At 37.1% G+C, this 19,045-nt stretch overlaps 1 protein-coding gene across 4 annotated transcripts in view; it reads left to right on the top strand.

Annotated features, from left to right (window-relative positions):
- Positions 1-18,570, top strand: part of snx16 (sorting nexin 16) — a 48,125-nt gene extending 29,555 nt beyond the window's left edge. For 3 of the 4 annotated variants that reach the window (XM_073044010.1, XM_073044020.1, XM_073044029.1), the window contains exons 3-8: positions 7,162-7,248; positions 10,162-10,310; positions 11,880-11,949; positions 13,915-14,051; positions 14,898-15,014; positions 17,156-18,570. In XM_073044010.1, coding sequence (XP_072900111.1) covers positions 7,162-7,248; positions 10,162-10,310; positions 11,880-11,949; positions 13,915-14,051; positions 14,898-15,014; positions 17,156-17,261 — 666 coding nt within the window. In that variant the 3' untranslated portion in view covers positions 17,262-18,570. The remainder of the gene's footprint in view (positions 1-7,161; positions 7,249-10,161; positions 10,311-11,879; positions 11,950-13,914; positions 14,052-14,897; positions 15,015-17,155) is intronic. The other variant, XR_012098771.1, reaches the window with a different exon arrangement.
- The last annotated feature ends 475 nt before the right edge of the window (positions 18,571-19,045 follow it).

The raw sequence follows: 19,045 nt of genomic DNA, 5'->3' as shown, positions 1-19,045 counted from the left end.
GATTTCATGTGGTCGCTACATACCAGCTGTGTGGTGGAAAAAGGCAGACAGTTGAAGTTTGGTATGGGCCTCAGTTCCTGAGAACTTTCTACAGGGGCACGATTGAGAGCATCCTGGCTGGCTGCAACACTGCCTGGTATGGAGAGAGTGGTGCAGACAGTCCAGCGCATCTGTAGATATGAATTTCCCACTATTCAGAACACTTACAAAGGTAGGGGGTGTGTGTGTGTGTGTCAGTCATAGAGTCGGAAGCTTTTGAATCACTGGATAGTGTTAAGGAATTGCAAGGGTAGAAAAGACCCTGATGGGAGTTGTATGCAGCACTTTCAAACAGAAGTAAGGGATGTGGTCTGCAAATTACAGCGGGAGTTAGAAAAATACATGTCAAAAGGCCAATATTACAATAGTCATGGGGGATTTCAATATGCAGATTGGAGAAAATCAGGTAGGTGCAGGATTCCAGGAGGGGTAATTTCTAAAATGCTTATGAGATGGCTTTCTAGAGCAGCTTGTGGGTTGAGCCCATTAGGAGATCGGCTATTCTAGATTGGGTGTAGTGCAACAAACTGGAATTGATTAGAGAGCTTAAGGTAAAAGAACCCTTATGGGAAAGTGATCATAATATGATTAAATTCATCCTGAAATTTGAGAAGTTAGTGAGATGTATTAGTATTACAGTGGAATAAAGGGAATAGAGGCACGAGAGAGGAGTTGGCTGAAATTGATTGGGAAAAGAACACTGTAGTGCACTACACAGTAGTGCAGCAATGGCTGGAATTTCTGGAAGCAATTCAGAAGGCATAGAATATAGTACATCCCAAAGAGGAAGAGTATTCTAGCAGCAAGATGACACAACTGTGGCTAACCAAGGGAAGTCAAAGAGGGCAACAAAAATAACCACCAATATTAAGTGGTGGAGCAGACCTGTTGGGCCAAGGCCTAATTCTACTATGTCTTGTGGTCTTACAAGGACACTAACAAAAAATAGTGGGAAGTTGGAGGTTTGGGAACCTTTTAAAAAAACAACAGAAAGCAGCTAAAGTCATTAAGAAAGTAAAGGTGGATTATCAAAGTAAGCTCGCCAGTAATAATTAGAGTCTACCAAAAGTTTCTTGAGATATTTAAAGGGAAGAGCCTTTACATGGATATCGGACCATGGAAATTAATGCTGAGGGGTAGTAATGGGGGACAAGGAAATGGCAGACAAACTGAATCAATCTTCACTGTGAAAGACATTAGCACTTTGAGTAGATGTTCCAGGTGTCAGGATATGAAATGTGTGGAGTTGCTATTGGAGAGGGTTCTTCAAAAACTGAAGAACTTCAAAAACCTGATTCTGATGCATGGAGAAGGTAGAATAATGGGGTTGAAAACAAAAAATCAAGCACGTTGAATAGTAGAACAAACTTTGATGGGTTGAAGGGTCTGGTGGCTAGCTCCTAATCTTGTGTTCTTTTATAGATTTTAAATTTAAGTGGGTAAATGATGGAAGGAGGCTATGGAGATGAGATGCAGACAAGCCAAACATAGAATGGGTAGTAAAAGCTAAGGTTGAAAATTTTGCTTCTAAATTTTTGCACACTTTCAGTTGCTGTTTCCATTTGAATGTTAGGACTGAATATTAAAGAACCTTAATATTTTTGTTACTGGCATAAATGAAAGCAAGAGTCAAAGATTTGTTGCAAATAAAGATGCTCTTAAAAATAGATATGAAAGTGAGTTGGAAAAGTTGGATTGCTCAGTTCATTCAAACCAGACTTTGTAGGTAGGTAAAAAGTCTTCACAGTGGCCCACATGCTGGAATCAAATGTGTAAGAACTCCACGTACTGCTTAACTGGTTGAAGTTTTGCTGTGGTTTCTATTCTGAAATTAGCCGTGAACAAATGCAATAATTGGGTCATTTGATTGCATTAAATGTTGGCAATAGTACATTTGGATTAAGGTAGATTCCAGTTCATTGGGACCAGTACATTTTCGGCTAATTAAGTGGTCGCTCCAACTTGCTGAAGTTTTAAGTGGAAATAGTTTAAAAGGTTTTTTTTTAAAAAAAAAGACCAACCGAGTAACAAATTCGATATTAAAATGAAATATAGAACAAATTAGAATACTACCAATGCTACTACAGTTCCGTAAACTATATTAGTTCCTCATACTTCATCCATGTTGCTTTCTTTTGACTGTAAATGAGCAAAATCGGCGTGGATACCCAGTGCAGATAATGGATTGCCTTCATACAATGCTGTTGACAATTGCATCCTCCAGATCTTTGTTTTCACTGTAACATTCAAAGCTGATTGTCAATACCTTATTCTTTGTAGTTCCCAACTTGAAGTAGTGAAAATTTTAGTTTCACTCTTGACTGTTTCTAGCATCTCCAAGCTTGAAGGATCCTGTCCGGATGGAGTACCTAGCTGCGTACTGAAGACCTGTGCTGATCAACTGGCTGCTGTACTCACAGATAACTTCAACCTCTTGCTCTAGCAGTGTGTGATACCCACCTGCTTCAAGCAGGCTTCAGTCGTACCAGTGCACAAGAAGCGTGTGGTAACCTGACTGAATGTCTATCACCCAGTGACAGTTGCATCCACAGAGATGAGAGGCTGGTGTTGAAGCATAGAAACTCTTGTCTGAATGGTGATTTGGATCTGCTCCAGTTGGCCTACTGAAGCAACAGGTCTATAGCAGGTGTGATCTCATTGGCTCTTCACCCACCCTGCAACATCAGGATGCTCTTTATCAATCACAGCTCAGCATTTAACACCATCCCCTCAAAATGAATCGTAAAATCCAAGACTTAGGTCTCAATGCCCCTTGTGCAGTTGGATCCTGGATTTGCTCACTTATAGACACCAGTCTGGTTGAAATTGGCAAAAAAAAATCTCGTCCACAATCTCCATCAGCATAGGAGCACCGCAGGGATGTGTACTTAATCCCCTGCTCTACTCGCTCGACACCTATGACTGTGGCTCAATTCAGCTCCAACCGGTAAGTGGCACCACTATTGTAGGCTGTATCGAAGGGGGTAATGAATTAGCATACAGGAGGGAGACTGAAGCCTCTCACTCTATTTTAGTAAGACCAGGGAACATGATTGTAGACTTCAGAAGAAAACTAGAGTTCTATTAGCCAGTGAACAGGGTGAAGAGGGTCATTAAGTTAAATTCTTGGGTGTCACTATCTCAGGGGACCTGTCCTGGACCCATCATATAAATATTATCGTGGAGAAAGCCCAATAGCACTTCTGCTTCCTCTGTGGTGTTTGGCATATCATTGAAATCTTGGCAATCTTCAGATGTGTGGTAGAAAGTGTGCTGACTGGTTGCATTATGACCTGGTATGGCAACATCAATGCCTTTGAGCAGAAAATCCTACAAATTGTAGTGGATTTGTCCCAGTACATTATAGGTAAAACCCTCCAAACCGTTGAACACATGTACATGGATTGTTAGTGTCATCATCAAAGATCTTCATCCACCCAGGCCATGCTCTTTTCTTGCTGCTCCCATCAGTAGAAGGTACTCATCAGAACCCACATCACAAGATTCAGGAACGGTTACTACCCATCAACCATCAGGTTCTTAAAGGGGATAGCTACACTCATTTATGGACTCCTTTTTGTTATTTCTTGCTCATTATTTATATTCATTTATATCTACATTTGCACAGTTTGCTTACAGTTAACAGTTCCTGATATTTATAGTCACTGTTCTATAAGATTTGCTAAGTATGCCTGCAGAAAAAGCATCTCTTGGTTGTATTTGGTGACATGCATTTACTTTGGTAAATTTTATTCTGTGCTTTGAAACCACAGGAAAATCAGTTCTGAATTTGTCTTGGACTGCTTATTCATTGCCAACTATCAGTACCAGAAATCACTGCTTTTGAACATGCACAGACACAGTTTGTTTTGAAGCACTGTTATCTAACAGCCGTGCAAGAACATGTGACTGCGCTAGTGTAAAAACTATTTGGCAATTATCTCCTGCCCCAATTAAGTGGCAATAATAAAGGGAATCCCAGCTATTTTCCCGTTTAAGATTTTATTCTTTAAGAGTTGTCCCAAGTAAGTGGCTGTCCCAATTAACTAATGGCTCAAATCTCAGAAAGTATGCATTATAATTCTGTATGTTGATATATTGTTGAGGTCAGTAGTAAAGCCTTTCTGGGCTTTCTGCAAAGTAGCACCCCAAAAGCTGTGTTATCTTCACCTGACGCCACCCTTGTTTATAATATCCAACATTTTTTCAAGCGTTTAAGTGGTTCTCTGCCGCTTGGCTGATAGCTTCGGACGCTTAGGAGGAAATAGTAAAATTTTCAAGCACAAAATCACTGTACCATAGGTAAAAAACACCAAAAGTTTAAGAGCGCAAATCACACATCCACATGTTGTCAATCCAATGCAAGACTGGCGGGAGTGAGACTGTGAGGCGTGCGCACATGACTTGTATTGGTGGGAAAGCAGTGCTTCTCGCATAACTGAGTTTTGGACGCATATAAGGAGAAGATGGTAGAAATCGATTCCTCGCATAACTGTGAATCCACATTGTGAATCCGCATATAACGAGGATCGGCTGTACTGGAAGGAGCCATCTATACTCAGGCCATCAGGTGGGGGGCTACCATGATGGAATATCAGATATTGGTCCTTCACCCTGATGGTGCCCTCATCTTGCTATAAGAGGCCATGACCAATATGTTGGAACGGGAATCGGAATTAAAATGTTTGGCCGCGGGGAAGTTCCACTTTTGGCGGATGGAGCGGAGACAATCAGTGAAGCGGTCCCCCAATTTACAGCAAGTGTCAAAGTGTGGAGGAGGCCGCATCAGGAATATCGGACACAATGGACAACCCCCACAACAAATACTAGAGGAAGTCAACAGGCACACAAAATGCTCTTGTACTTTCCTAGTTACATGACCTGCACACCACTGATCTGGTCCTCAGGAGAATGTGGATCTCTTGGTTCATCCAGGGCTTCTGGTTGGGGAAGACCAAATGATTTTGTGGTACATGCTCATCCATGAGGGTCCTTGATAAATTCTGTGACATCTGTGGTGTATTCATTCAGATCCTTTTGAGTTCTTGAACATGGCCAAGTAAACTGACTGAAAGCAATCCTGTAGCTGTTCTTCTGCCCCTCGTACCACCTTTGTTGTTCTTTCCTCCCTTTCCTCGTGTATGTCAAGATGATACTGGCAAATGCAGTGACTAAAGGTAAAGTAGGATGTCCAAAGTCCTAAAGAAGCAGCCCCTGTATTCTGCCTGAGTAGTCTACAAACCAATAGCTTAATATTCTCCAATGTCAGGCAACCTGCATCTACTGTTTCTTTTCTCCTCATTTCTCCTTTCTCCTTTCCCTCCCTCTCTCCCAACCACCCCCAAAACTAATTCTTGCCTTGATGCAGGACCTCAGCCCAAACATTATTCCTTTGCCTCCCACAGATGCTCCATGGCCACTTTGAGTTCCTGCAACAGCTTGTCTTGTTACTCCAGATTCAAGCACCTGCAGTCTCTTGTGAGCAGAGTACTCATTTACCATGATAAAGTATTTAACCCTCCAAGCTGTAGCCTTGTAACCTCTACAATTTGCCACATGGCTATTTAAATTAATTAACATTGATCATGCTATTAATTTACTTAGTTTTAATGTGAAAGGATTAAACTATCCTATGAAATGTAATAAGATATTTAATTATATTAAGAAATTGAATGTCTCAATTTTTTTTTACAAGAAACATGTTCGTAATTCGATAATTTACTTTTTTTCAGCCGTTGGAAGGGCTTATCTTTTCATTCCTCCTTTCAGGCTAAGGCCAGAGGAGTTTCTATTTCTTAGTGACAATTCAGTTCTTTCGTATCAACATAATGTAGTGTCTGATACCAATGGGAGTTTTGTTGCAGTCTCAGGGAAATTAGATAATAAATTCATGGTTCTTGCTAATTTGTATACCCTGATAATATAGATGATCCAGGTTTTTTTTTGAACATTTTTTTTCACTTTTACCAGATTTAAGTCTGTATTCTCTGGTTTTATGAGGAGACTTCAATTATTGTCTAGACCCTGTTTTAGATCGCTTATCTTTTAAACATTGACTTTTAGTAGATCTGTATCCTTTATCCAATCTTTTCTAATGAAATGTGATATTGTTGAAGTTTGGCACTTTTTGTATCCAACAGATAAAGAGTACTCTTTTTTTCTCATGTTCACGCACACGTATTCCAGGATTGATTTATTTTTTTGTTGAAAGTCAATTGATTCCATTGGTTTGATCCTGTGATATAAAGCAATTGCTGTTTCAGATTATGTTCCTGTGTTTTTATCTTTAAATCTTTTGGGTGTCTCCAATATAAACAGATTTTGGCATTTAATCCAACTCTGTTATCTGATAAGGATTTTTGTTAATTTTTGGGAGAGACAAATTACTCTTTTCTTAAGAGAATACACTAGAAGAGAAAAAAAATCTTAATTCTGCTTGAATGTGAAGTATCATTGTGTAATGTGTTTATCTTGCACAGCAGTTGGAATGTATTTCAGCTGCTATGCATGAGTGGGACTTGCTTAGTCTTTGAAAGTTTTGTACTTAGAATATTTTAACTGTCTGAGCTTGTTTTATTTCCCTAAACTAAAATTAAAATTTTATTCTCTCTAGTGTTGCTAAATACTTATACAGAAAATTGGATTTTGATTAAATAAGTCATAATTTTGAAAGTACCTTTAGTGAAAATGGAAGATATGTTTGAGGATATTTTATACTTGTACAAAGATTTTTGCCCCTCTGCTAATAAGACCATAAGATGTAGGAACAGAATTGGACTGTTGAAGCTCTGTCTTTACTACAAACCCAAATTTTGATCTTTTAATACAAAATGATTTGCTTTTTCTCTTTGAGTAACCAATATATTTGATGCCTATAAAAGAAATAAATAGATAAATAAATAAATAGATAGATAAATAAATAGGTCCTAGAGCATTTGTTCAAAATCCAGATACCCCACCTTGTAGGGGATGGTGCTTGGTGATATAATTTCATTCCTATATTTTACTTACACTCAAGAGTGAATTAGACTTGTTTAATTTTGTTTAGCAATGATTTTAAGATGACTTGGTGTTTGACATGTTATTAAATACTGAGGTGTATGCATTACACTTGTGTTATAGGTTTATAAAATACTTGTGAAAAATCATCTGGAAGAAAGCTGGGTGGTTTTCAGGAGATACACAGACTTTTCACGGCTAAATGATAAGGTTTGTACAATTATTTTCCTGTTTTTATCTGCTATCAATAAAATGGAAATATCGATGGTTCTTAATTTCATTAGCAGCTGAGTAAGTGCATGTACTTACAGTGGTTCTAGAAATTTTGTGAACCATGTAAAACTTCGTAATTCTGCATAAAAATGACCTAAAATGTGATCAGATCTTCACACGTCCTAAAACTAAAGAGAGAACTCAATTAAACCAATAACACAGAACATTATACTTGTTTGTTGAGAAAATTATCCAGTATTACATATTTACTGGAGAAGTGTGAACTTTTGGTAACTGGTGTGACACCCCCCCCCCCCCCCCCCCCCAATACAATAACTTCAGCCATATGTTTCTGGTAACTTGATCAGTCCTACACATAGGCTTGGAGGAATTTTAGGCCATTCCTCCTTACGAAGCTGCTTTAACTCTGGGACGTTGCATGATTGATGAACTGCTTCCACAACATGTCTGTAGAATTAAGGTCAGGACTTTGATTTGGCCATTCCAAACATGAAATTTCTTCTTCAAACATTCTTTGGTTGGGGGGGGGGGGGGGGGGGGGGGTGTGGTCATTGTCTTGCTGCATAACCCATTTTCTCTTGACCTTCAGTTCACGGACAGATACCCTGACATTTTCCTGTAGAATTTGCTAGTATAATTCAGAATTTGCAATTTCATTGATGATGGTAAGCTATCCTGTTCCAAGGCAGCAAACCAGGCTAAAATGTGACACTGCCACAGTTTCATCTTCACCAAACATAACACTTCTCAATTAAGCTAAAATGTTATATTTTGTATTCTTATATCCACAGAACATTCTTCCTATAGCCCTCTGGCTTATCCATGTGGTCCTTAGCAAACTTTAGACAGGCAGCAATGTTCTTTTTGGAGGATAGTGGCTTTCTCTTTGCAATCCTGCCATGCACACCATTGTTCAGTGTTTTCCTGATGGTAGTCTCGTAAACACTGACATGAGCCAATGCAAGAGAGGCCTATGACTCCACCCTGCAGTTCTTTGTGACCTCGTGGAATATTATATGCCATGCTCTTGGAGAGATTTTTTTTTGGGTTGGTCAACTGCTACTCAGGAGAGTAACAACAGTGAATTTCCTCCATTTGTATACCATCTGCCTGACTGTGGATTGGTGGATCCCAAACTCTTTAGAAATGGTTCAGTATCCTTTTCTAGCCTGCTAAGCATCAAAACTTTTTTTTCTCCCCAGAGATCTTCAGAAATCTCGTTTGATCGAGGTGTGGCACACTTCCAAATTCCTAAATTACTTTTCCAATTTATAAAGTTTAACAGTGCACAGACTTTTATGTATATTTTTATTTTCTCTTCTTAAGCGAATATGTTTTTTTTCCCTAATTATCTATTATCATCCATCAGCTTTTTTCTTTGGTAGTTGGTAGGGGGTTGACTTTTATTTTAATAAATATAAAAAGTCTTTTATGATGTATGACCTATCTAAATTTTTGATTAGAGTGGTATACCTTTATGTGATATGCTATAACATTTTGATCAATTTTATTACAATATATGAATGTACACAATTTATGTTGAGATGTATCTATGTGTTGCACTCTGTAAATCTTGTTTTTTCTTCTGAATAAAAATATTGTAAAAAGAGAGAGGAAAAGAAAGCAAGTGTAGTTACCATTGTCATCAAGATGCCTTAAAACTCATTGCATTCTAAATCCCTAGCAGAACTAAGATCTATTAAGTGCAAGTGAGAAAAGAGCCATTTGGAAGACTGGCTTGTGGAGATCAGTGGCCTAGTGGTGGCCTGGTTTTTAGTTGTAAAATTGTCCTTGGCACAGAAATCTTTGTCATGCTTCTCGTAAAGCAGTTATTCACTGATTTATTCCACTTATGTCTTTTAACATCTCTAACGACGAAGTAGCATATTTTGACCTGCAGCAAGATCTGGTTAATGTTCAGGTTTGCTTCAAGAATGGCCAGTAGTGTTCCTGCAGCAAATATACCAGATAGAGATTTTAAACAAAACAAAACCACCTTCCCTTGAAATACAACTGCAATTCTTAATCTACCAATCAGCTGCCAGTATCTTCATAAGTACTCTGACCTTGAGCTTAACTGCACCTTTATATTTATGGGCAAAGGCTGGTTACTTTTGTGATCACCTGTTTCAAGATCGATTGACTATCCATGTAATTATGATTAATTCCAAGTTAATAATGGAATTATAAGCACATTGTCCATAATATCAAGAAGTTCAGCATCAATCAGTACTAAAATATTTGAAAATTATTACTATTGCTAATAGTGTTGTAAATGTATTTATTCATTATTTCAATTACTCTGTGAGCTTGCATTATTTTCTCCTATCAAAAATACATGTAGCTTGTGTATCAACAAGGCTTTAAAATGACGTTTAATTTTCAGAAACTGACAGTCACAAACATTTATTTTGAAGACTTGTGGCATTTGGCCAGTTAGTTTGATTCTACATTGCCTTTAAACCAAATTTGTCAATTAGAGTTAACTATTTTTCTGTACAGTTGAAAGTCTTAAGTGACTTCATTTATTAAATCACTCAGGTATTTTGTTTAATAGAAAAGTTGGAATGTTGCTAGCATTTATGAAATGGAGGTGATTCAAGAAATTTAAATACAAGCTATCTTTTAATTTTAAGTTCATTTTGTAGTCAATGCAAATTCTAGATTTAACATCTAATATAAACTATTTTTCATAGATTATCAAAATGTTGCTTACCAAAGCAACGTGAGTATTATAACAGGAGATATATATATATATACACTTCCTGTGTGTGTGTGGTGTGTGTATAAATAGCTTCATTGACCACAGTTTGACAGAGGATCTCCAGCAATGAGTTGGGCTTTAAAGAGCATTTGGAGAAATAAAATTGTTCTTCAAATTTCTTTCAGTTGAAGGAGATGTTTCCTGGTTTTCGTCTTGCACTTCCTCCCAAACGTTGGTTCAAGGATAATTACGACCCTAATTTTCTTGAAGAACGTCAACTTGGCCTTCAAGCATTTCTGCAAAATCTAGTAGCACACAAAGATATTGCTAACAGGTATGTGAAGTAGTTTAAACTTCATGTGCACGATTGGATCTTTGATTTTAACAGGACAAGTTGCGGCATGATACTTATTCCTCTGAATAGATGAAAGGCATAACTTAACTCTGCTTTAATTTAATCAGCTTATTTGCTGATTTGCTTTGCCAAGTGATTAAAGAATAATCAATTCTGAAACCAGGATTAACAGGGAGTTCTGCCAATTTGCAATAGTGTTTCAAGATGTTCAGAATCATTTGGAGATGACAGACAAGTAGAAAATCAGTAATGAATTTGTTCATCCACTCTTTCTACACCACATTTACAAATAAAGGCACAAAAACAGGCAACCTGTAAATGTGCATGATCTGGCGCGTGCTGCTTTTAGCCACAATTGCTTGACAGTGACATCTTGGTCCAATACAAGATGGTCTGAACAATGGGCTCTTGCAAATTGGTAGCAGAACCTAAAGTTTGTCATCTGTCAGTACATATATTCAACCAAATGAAACAGCATTTCAGACCACGGTGTACCCATAATACATATATTGCACACAGCAATTAAAAAATATTACCACAAATAAGTTAATAAAATATAATTCAAACTGCATGTTGTGCTCAGCATAGAAAACAGTAAGCCTGTTCTCCAGTTGCTTTGGACTTGTTACTGGATCAGGATTTCAGAAAAACTCCTGTGGTAGCTAGTGTGCCCTGGCTATTCCATGTAAAAGAAATTACACTATGCACTGACGTTTGGGACTTCTGGGCTTGTGCAATCTATTGCCCTCGCAGTTTGTTGCTTGCAAAGCTAGGCAGAGAGTTAAACACCTCAAATCATCTGAGCTGAAAAGCTCTCCAAGGTTTTAATGAGAAAACTTTGTGAAACTGCGGACAGTTAAGTAAAATGCATATTAGATTCAGTACAGAATTGTCATGCACCTTAGTATAAAAAAATTATAGATTATTCTCACGGTCAATGTTAAGCAAGGTAATACACACATGCAACATTCAACAGCTATGCCATGGACTAGAGTGAACTTGTGGAGCTGCAATAGTTTGATAGTTATAAACATACTTGAATGTACATGTACTAATTATTTACCAATATTAAAGTTTAAGACTCACAGATATTGCTGTTTCAAGGGCACATAAAGAGTGGTTGGAGATGTTTTTAGACAATAGGTGCAGAAGTAGACCATTCGGCCCTTCGAACCTGCACCGCTATTCTGAGATCATGGCTGATCATCTACTTTTTCTACCTTGTTTGCTCGAAATCAAAATCCAAATTAACCCGTGCAGGAAATGATGCCAATAAACAGCTTATGTGCAGGAAGTGATGTTGACACAAAAAGAACTCAGTGCAAAATGAACAGTGCTTCTAGAGGTGGAACAGGTAGTGAGTCCCATTATTTTGACCTAAGGGAAGGAACACTAGTGTATTGTGATGTATTGTCAATATTGTGTTCTTGGATCATTTGAGCTGGTAGCCTTGAGATATGTTCAAAGTTAAAATCAAATACTATCAAAACTAGATCTTGTAAAAGCTACTTTAATAAAATACATTAACATTGTTTTTTGTTCTTCCAGCACTTCAGTGAGGGAGTTTTTGTGTCTAGATGATCCACCAGGTCCCTTTGACAGTTTAGAAGAGAGTAGGGTAAGTTTTTGTTTCATGATCAGGGTGTGTGAATGGGCTTTGTACAAATGCCATTTTATTTTTTGTAGACATTGAAGATTGTTAGGAGAGACTGATATTGATACAACTGGTTCTAATATAACATTGGACAGGATTATGTAAGTCACAAACATTGCCAGATTTTAGTGGAGAAGTAAGACTGAAGTTTTACTGAAAATGTTAACTGAGCTGTACTGTTATTCGATCTTGGTTCCATTGACAGTGCTTGGACATTTTTTTACTAATACTGCAGAAGTTGGTTGAAAATAGTGCATGGTTAAGTTTGGGAGTAAAAGGATTTTGTATTTATATTTGCATAACTGTCAATGTGGGTTCCAGATTTGTTGGTTTTGCTCATGCTCTTTATGTGAATATGGGGAGGTTAATGGATATCAATTGTTTACATATCAGACTTAAATTGTAGCTGTCTTCTGTGGAAATTTAAAACTATTGAAATCAATATCTTGAATGGTTTCAAAATTAGATATAATTTGATGCTTCCTATTAGAGTACCAACATCCGGATTGTAATTTACAAAGTTCTTTGTTTCTATTCTTTCTAGGAGTGTATATACAGAAGATTGATCTATTTGAATTTTAGGAACCTTGATTGTATGATTTTTTTTTTAGCTCTATTACTAAATGTGCTCCCTTGTGCTGATTTCCTCATTAAAGTTTACAAAATGTTCTCCAGTGAAACACAAATTTGTGCTCCTTAGACCATGTGCTAATGTTGCCATTAAAGTTCAAAGTAAATTTATGTCACAATATACAATACTGAAATTTGTTTTTTGTGGGCATACTCATAACTCCAATAACCATAATAGAATCAATGAAAGACTGCACCAACTGATTATACAACCAGTGTGCAAAAGACAGTGAATTGTGCAAATACAAAAAGAAAGAACTAATAAACAATATCAAACATCAGATGAAGAATCCTTGAAAGTGAGCCCTTGGATTGAGGGAGCATCTCAATGATGGGGAAATGCAAGCAGACTCTTTCCACTGAAATTGGGTGAGACTACAATTTAGAGGTCTTGGGTTAAAGGGTGAAAGATGACATGTTTAAGGAAAGCATGAGGGGAGAAACATCAGTGGCCAAAGTATGGAATGAGCTGCCAGTGCAAGTAGTGAATGTGATTTCAATTTCAACATTCAAGTGAAGTTTGGATAGGTACATGAATGGGAGGGTATGGAGTGCTATGGTCCAGGTGCAGGTCATGGGATTAAGCAGTTTAAACGGTTCAGCCTGGACCAGAGGGGCCAAAAGGCCTGTTTCTGTGCTGTAGTTTTCTATGATTATTGTTAAAGAGTTTTGTGTAGTTTTGATCACTTTGATATAGGAAAGATGTTAAACTAGAAAGAGTGCAAAAAGATTGACCAGAATGTTGCCTGGACTTGGGGTCCTGAGTTAGAAGGAGAGGGCGAGGTTGTGTAGACTAGACTTTATTCCTGGAAATGGAGAGGCCCAGTAGAGGTTTAAAGCATCTTCTCCCTGTGCTTTCACAGTGAGAGGGGCTTTTTAACCTCTGTCAGCTGCTGGGTGTGGTTGGGGAAATAAAAGGCATAGGTTTAAGTTCAGAGGTGCGCGATTTAAAACTGGTATCAGGGAAGGCAGGTTCATGCAAAGTAATGTGCTGCCAGGAAATGGTTGATGTGGACACATTAGCAATGCTAAAAGCCATCTAGATAAGTTCATGGATAGAAGCGCTTTCGTGGCCTGTAGTCCTAATGCAGTGAGCTCATTGGGTAGCACAGTCGGCATGGCCAGTTCACTCCTACAATTAAGAATAGCTCATGTCTATAGCATTCATTAAAAGGTCCTTAATCCTCTAGATTAATCATTGTCAGTTCGTCATATTTTCAAATTTTGTATTGCAGTTGTAATAAGAGCAGAATTTAATGAAAAATGTAGAATATTAAATTTCTTTTTACCCCTCCACAGGCATTTTGTGAAACCTTGGAAGAAACTAACTACAGACTACAAAAGGAACTTGCTGACAAACAGAAAGAAGTTGAATCTTTGAAGACATCATTGGAAGAAAAGCATCTTCATGTAGAATTTTTAGAAAATAGAGTAAGGTATTAAAACTTTAATGGAGTCTTTTGTTTTTGTGAATTTTAATGTTATAAGCAGCCATTTTTTTAAACCTTAACCAGGTTATTGGACGTAGTTTCTGGAACTTCAAGATCAAATCATGAAAACTACTGCTTTAGCATTTGAGTTCCAGTGGCTTTGTTTAAAAACTCTGGCAATGGTGCAAGGACATGGTTCACCTTCCCTTAATTTTACAATTACAGAAACTAGTTTTTTTTTTTAAATGCTTCCTCATGTATCCTCAGAATACCACTTTGTGTCATTGTAGGTGTTTGTTGCTTTGTTGTCTTAACTGGTTCTGAACCCTGAAACCTAACAGCATTGAGGGATCCCTTCAGCAGAAAACTGTAGCAGTTCATAACCATCTTAAGGAAGATGAGGGGGGTAATAAAATGCTGGCCTAGTCTCTGATGCCTGAAAATGACAATTGGAATGTGAGGAACCTTTTGAAGACCATTCCATTGTTGTACAATAATGCTGGATTGTGTAGCAGTTCAAGTGGATTCTTGACAGCTTTTGAAAAGAATTGCAGAATCTTCAGCAATTGTCTAATTTTTATTTTGGTGAAAGCTTAAACTTTTTTCCTTTTCCTATTTGAGCATCAATAATTGAACAAGTGGCACTGTACACACTTGTCAAATTCAGAGAAAAGCCTTCTCAATCATTCTGGTTGGTTTGCAAGATCTTTTTGTTTGAGTTGATGTTCTGCTTTTCTGCTACATTTGTCACATTGTGCCAGACTCAATATAAAATGCACCATATGTAGTAGAACTAGTTGCACAAATTCAAAGTAGTATTTCTATATTGAAATGTTGTATTCTCTTTTCTAGGGAATTAAGCTTGGAACAAGAAAACACTCGTAGGCCCTCTGGGCAGGACAGTGAATGTAGCGGGGAAGTTGAATCCTCGGCTATAGAAGCTGACCAAGCTGTAATAGAGGATAACAGGTAGCAATATGCTTGATCTTCCTCCTTGGGTTTTAATTCCTTAGAAATATATACTTAAAATGACGTTCAACAATCTTTCACACAGATAAAATAGACTGTCCCAATACTCTGGAAGTTGTAATAGAATATCTTGATGATTCCTGAAGGTTTGAAGAAACAGGTCTGGAAACTGTATTCTGCCACTTGCAGAGATTGGGGTAAGGGAATGTAGTGTCCAGATAAAAGGTTGGCCATTTAGAAATAAGATGTAAAATGCCTTGGGCTTATGAATCTTTGAATTTCAAAGAGCTATGGATGTTCAGAACATCTTAGCTAGAATTCTGGGCACACAGTGGATTCTGGTTACTTGGGCTATCAGTTAATCAGAGCATTCGTTTATTTAGGACAACTCTTGAAGAACAAAACCAATCAAGAAAATTGCTAGGATTTCCTTCAATTATTTGGGACACTGTACCGCTTAATTGAGGCAGGAGACCATTGCTGAACAGGTTCTAACTAGTGGCAGTCGTGGGCACTTGTGTGGAGTTAGATGCTACGCCATGCTTAGAGCGATCAGTTTTTAAATGGCGTCAGATGCGTGTTTGTGTTCAAAAAGCAGTGTTTTGCACTGATATTTGGCAAGGAGTAAGCGGTAAGCAAATTCAGCTCATTGCAGTTTCTAGCATTCAGACTTGGAAATGCCAGAAATGTCTGGGAGTGAAAATGAAACTATTTCACTGCAAGTTAGGAACTACGAACAATTTGAAGGTATCAGTAATCTTGAATATTACAATGAAAATGAAGACCTGGAGGATGTATGAAGGCATTGCTGATTTTGTTCATAGAATATACTGGATTAATTTTTCTGTTGATTACTGTTGGGAACTAATTCAGTTTTATGGTAATGTTCTAATTTGTTCTGTATTTTGTTAAAAACATGTTACTCAGTTTTCTATACCTTAACTATTTCACAATTCACTAAATACATTCACAATTTGCTGTCGGAATTTATTTGGGGAGGTGGGGTCAGTGGGGGGGGGGAATGGTAAAGGATAACACAATTCAGCTATAACTCAATTCTTGATGTATCCACAAATTGACTTCATTTTGTATATTAAAAATAATAATACAGCTGGACTACCTGGAACACCTTCCCCTGCACCCTATAGCACAAGTTGCCAGTAGTGAAAGGGTTATATATTGATTTCCTCCCTCTCCCTTCTCTACTGCTTGAGGAGGGTAACTTGTGTATTCTGACTTGCTTTCAGCCAAGAGTATAGTACTGTACGCTTCTAAATGCACCAATTCCACAAAGTACAAAATTGCAATTTTGTACTGTTCAGAAATTCAAATGATTTGATATCTGACTCACCAGATGACATTTGACATGCTCACTTCTGACCTTGTGGAGCCCCTGGGAAACTTGTCATGCTGTGTAACTTCTTCTGAAAGTGAATTCAAATGAGCCATTCTGTCAGTTCTTAGAATAAGGATTGGTCCAGTGTCTTTCAAGTGCTGTCATCTAAAAGTTCAGAGGCTTAAGATTGTTCAGACCCTTAACAATCATCCCAAGTGTTGTTTGAATTCACATTTTAGTTTGGAATTTTTCACTTAATTCCATTGGTGAAAAACTATTTTCAGTCTGATTCTCAATTACATTATGAAAGCCAAACTCATGATTTGACAGACTGCTGCCCCTTGTGAAGCATTATGACTTTTGCCCAATCTGTGTTGATCTTAATCTTTGCTTACTTGTGTATTATTTTTCTTGCAGACTATACTTGTCTCTTTGCCTAGATTTTGGTATGTGTGGGGAGGTTGTAAACCAGGAATGACCATTTAACATTAACATGTAAGAAATTCCTGTCTGTTTAGTGAATTTTTGTTTACTGCATTTCCTACAAGTGCAATCTCATTTCAAAAGTGTCTTTTTCATTGGTTGTAAAGAGCTTTGTTTCTGCCAATACAGTCTGTCCTCAATATTCTGCCTTGAAGTTTCAAGTAGTTGCTGAATAGGAGTAAGTTTATGAAAAAGGGCCCAAAGTAGTATATGTGGAGAGGAAAACATCTGTGAACTTTGTCTCATTCTATTTAATGCCACTTTTAGGGGAAGCTGCTGCTATTTGTGTTTCTGCTCTCAACTTTGTTTAATAATTTTTCAGTTTAGGGATGGAGTCTGATAAAGAACAATCCATAACCTGCCAGAATAGTCCTGTAACTGAAACTTCGTCAGTAGAAGAAGCCCAAGCTGCTGAAGAAGACAAATAGAACACCAAGCATTAGTATTTGTTGATGCTGATGTTTAACCTTGCTGATAATATATTTTAACAATAGCTGTAGCTGGAATACAGCAAAAGGCTTTGTCTCTTATTTGTTAACTGTGTACGTTTTTAGGATTTGCTGTTCTACAATTAAATATTGAAATATTTTTGCTTGATGCAACAGATTTATTAATCTGCCCTGCACAATTGCCCTTGTGCAATTAAGAGCTCAATAATTTAATTACAAATTGGGCTATTGGTTCTATTGTGGATGCATTCTGTCTTGTAGCATTTGAGTTTTCTGTAAGTTGCATTCAGTTTGCATCTGGAAAAATGCAGGAATAAGTTTTGATAACTTGCATTACACAGTGATGCAAAGTAATCCAAGCCATAGTTGCCCTGCAACATGCAGGCAAAGTAACTTTCCAAAACTAAATAAATAGACAAGTCTGAATGTTCTACATACAATGATATTGGGTTTCTTTAAAGCTAAAGTGCTGGATTTTAATGGGTCTCTGTAGAGTAGACTAATTTAAGCTGAATGCTTAAATGTTCTCAAGCAATGCAGTTTGTTTAAGCGAATGGACACAAGCACAGCATGTAATTTTTTTAGTTATCTCAGTTAAACATTTTACATTTTTATTGTAAGCAAACGTTCAAATTTGTCACTTTTCCAAACTAGCTAGAATTAATCTAAAGATTTGATTTGACAATCCCAAAATGTATGGCTGTGTTTGCAAAGTTTTGACAAGGAAACAACATTCACAGGTCACATGGTGCATGTTGTCTTTGAGTGTCCAAGTATCATTGGTAGAAGATGCTTTCAATATATGGTGCCTTTTAACTATTGTTGAAATCAAAGCAACGAAGTTTTGCTTCACTAATGTTGGTTCATTAAGCTGCATGTCTTGGTTATGCAAAGTGCCTTGTTTTACAGGATTTGCAGGAGTGGTGACCACATTTGTCAATTGATTTTATTTCAGAATTCAATGTAGTATGTCAGAACTGCCTTTTTTTAATAGGATGTGTTTTTAATTTATGCTGGTAATTTGGATTAAGTTACAAAACCATTAAAGATGGATATTTAATTGGACTGTGGGTATAATCTTCCAATGAAAATCTTGGTCATGTTTTTGTTATACATTGTGTGCCAAATTTGTGAAGATTTTACTGCATGACTTAAAATACAGGCAATCATGTGGCTACCCACCATGTTAAGAACATTTTGTGTAGAAACAAAGCTTTCTGAAATTTGCATGTTTGAATTAAAGAAAATGCTGTTTTATTTTAAAAATAAAGATTCTTTTGCCACTTGATATTTGGTAATCCTTTCAATAATCATGACTACCTCAGGTGTACCCTCTTAATACTACTTAAACTTCATTTTCTCAGACATTGCTAAGTGATGGTTTAGATTAATTATAGATGATAGTTTGATCTTGGATCATTATGGTAACTAGGCTACAAATGAATATGATAGGGTGGAGAGAAATGCAAAAAGCTTATTACCTAGAATTTTTGAAAGCCATTGTAGATAAAGTTACAGAAACCACCACTTGTAAATATTATAAATAATCTGCTGAAATGAAAGGAATATTATGGCCTATTGAGATACTTGGCCAATCTAATTCACTAATTAACATTAGTGTTGTGTTGACGGTACTAAGGCAATTTGAAGTTGTTTGATTTTTGAAAACCTGATTTTCTTTCAGATGATCAAAACTTGTAACAATTAATCATTGCATTTATTTTTTTTAAAAATCTGGTGCTTGTAAAATCAGCCTGGAGATG

The sequence above is a fragment of the Hemitrygon akajei genome, chromosome 1, assembly GCF_048418815.1.
Source record: "Hemitrygon akajei chromosome 1, sHemAka1.3, whole genome shotgun sequence".
Classification (NCBI taxonomy): domain Eukaryota; kingdom Metazoa; phylum Chordata; class Chondrichthyes; order Myliobatiformes; family Dasyatidae; genus Hemitrygon; species Hemitrygon akajei.
Note: the sequence above shows the minus strand (reverse complement) of the source record. Positions and strands in the feature narration are given on the sequence as shown.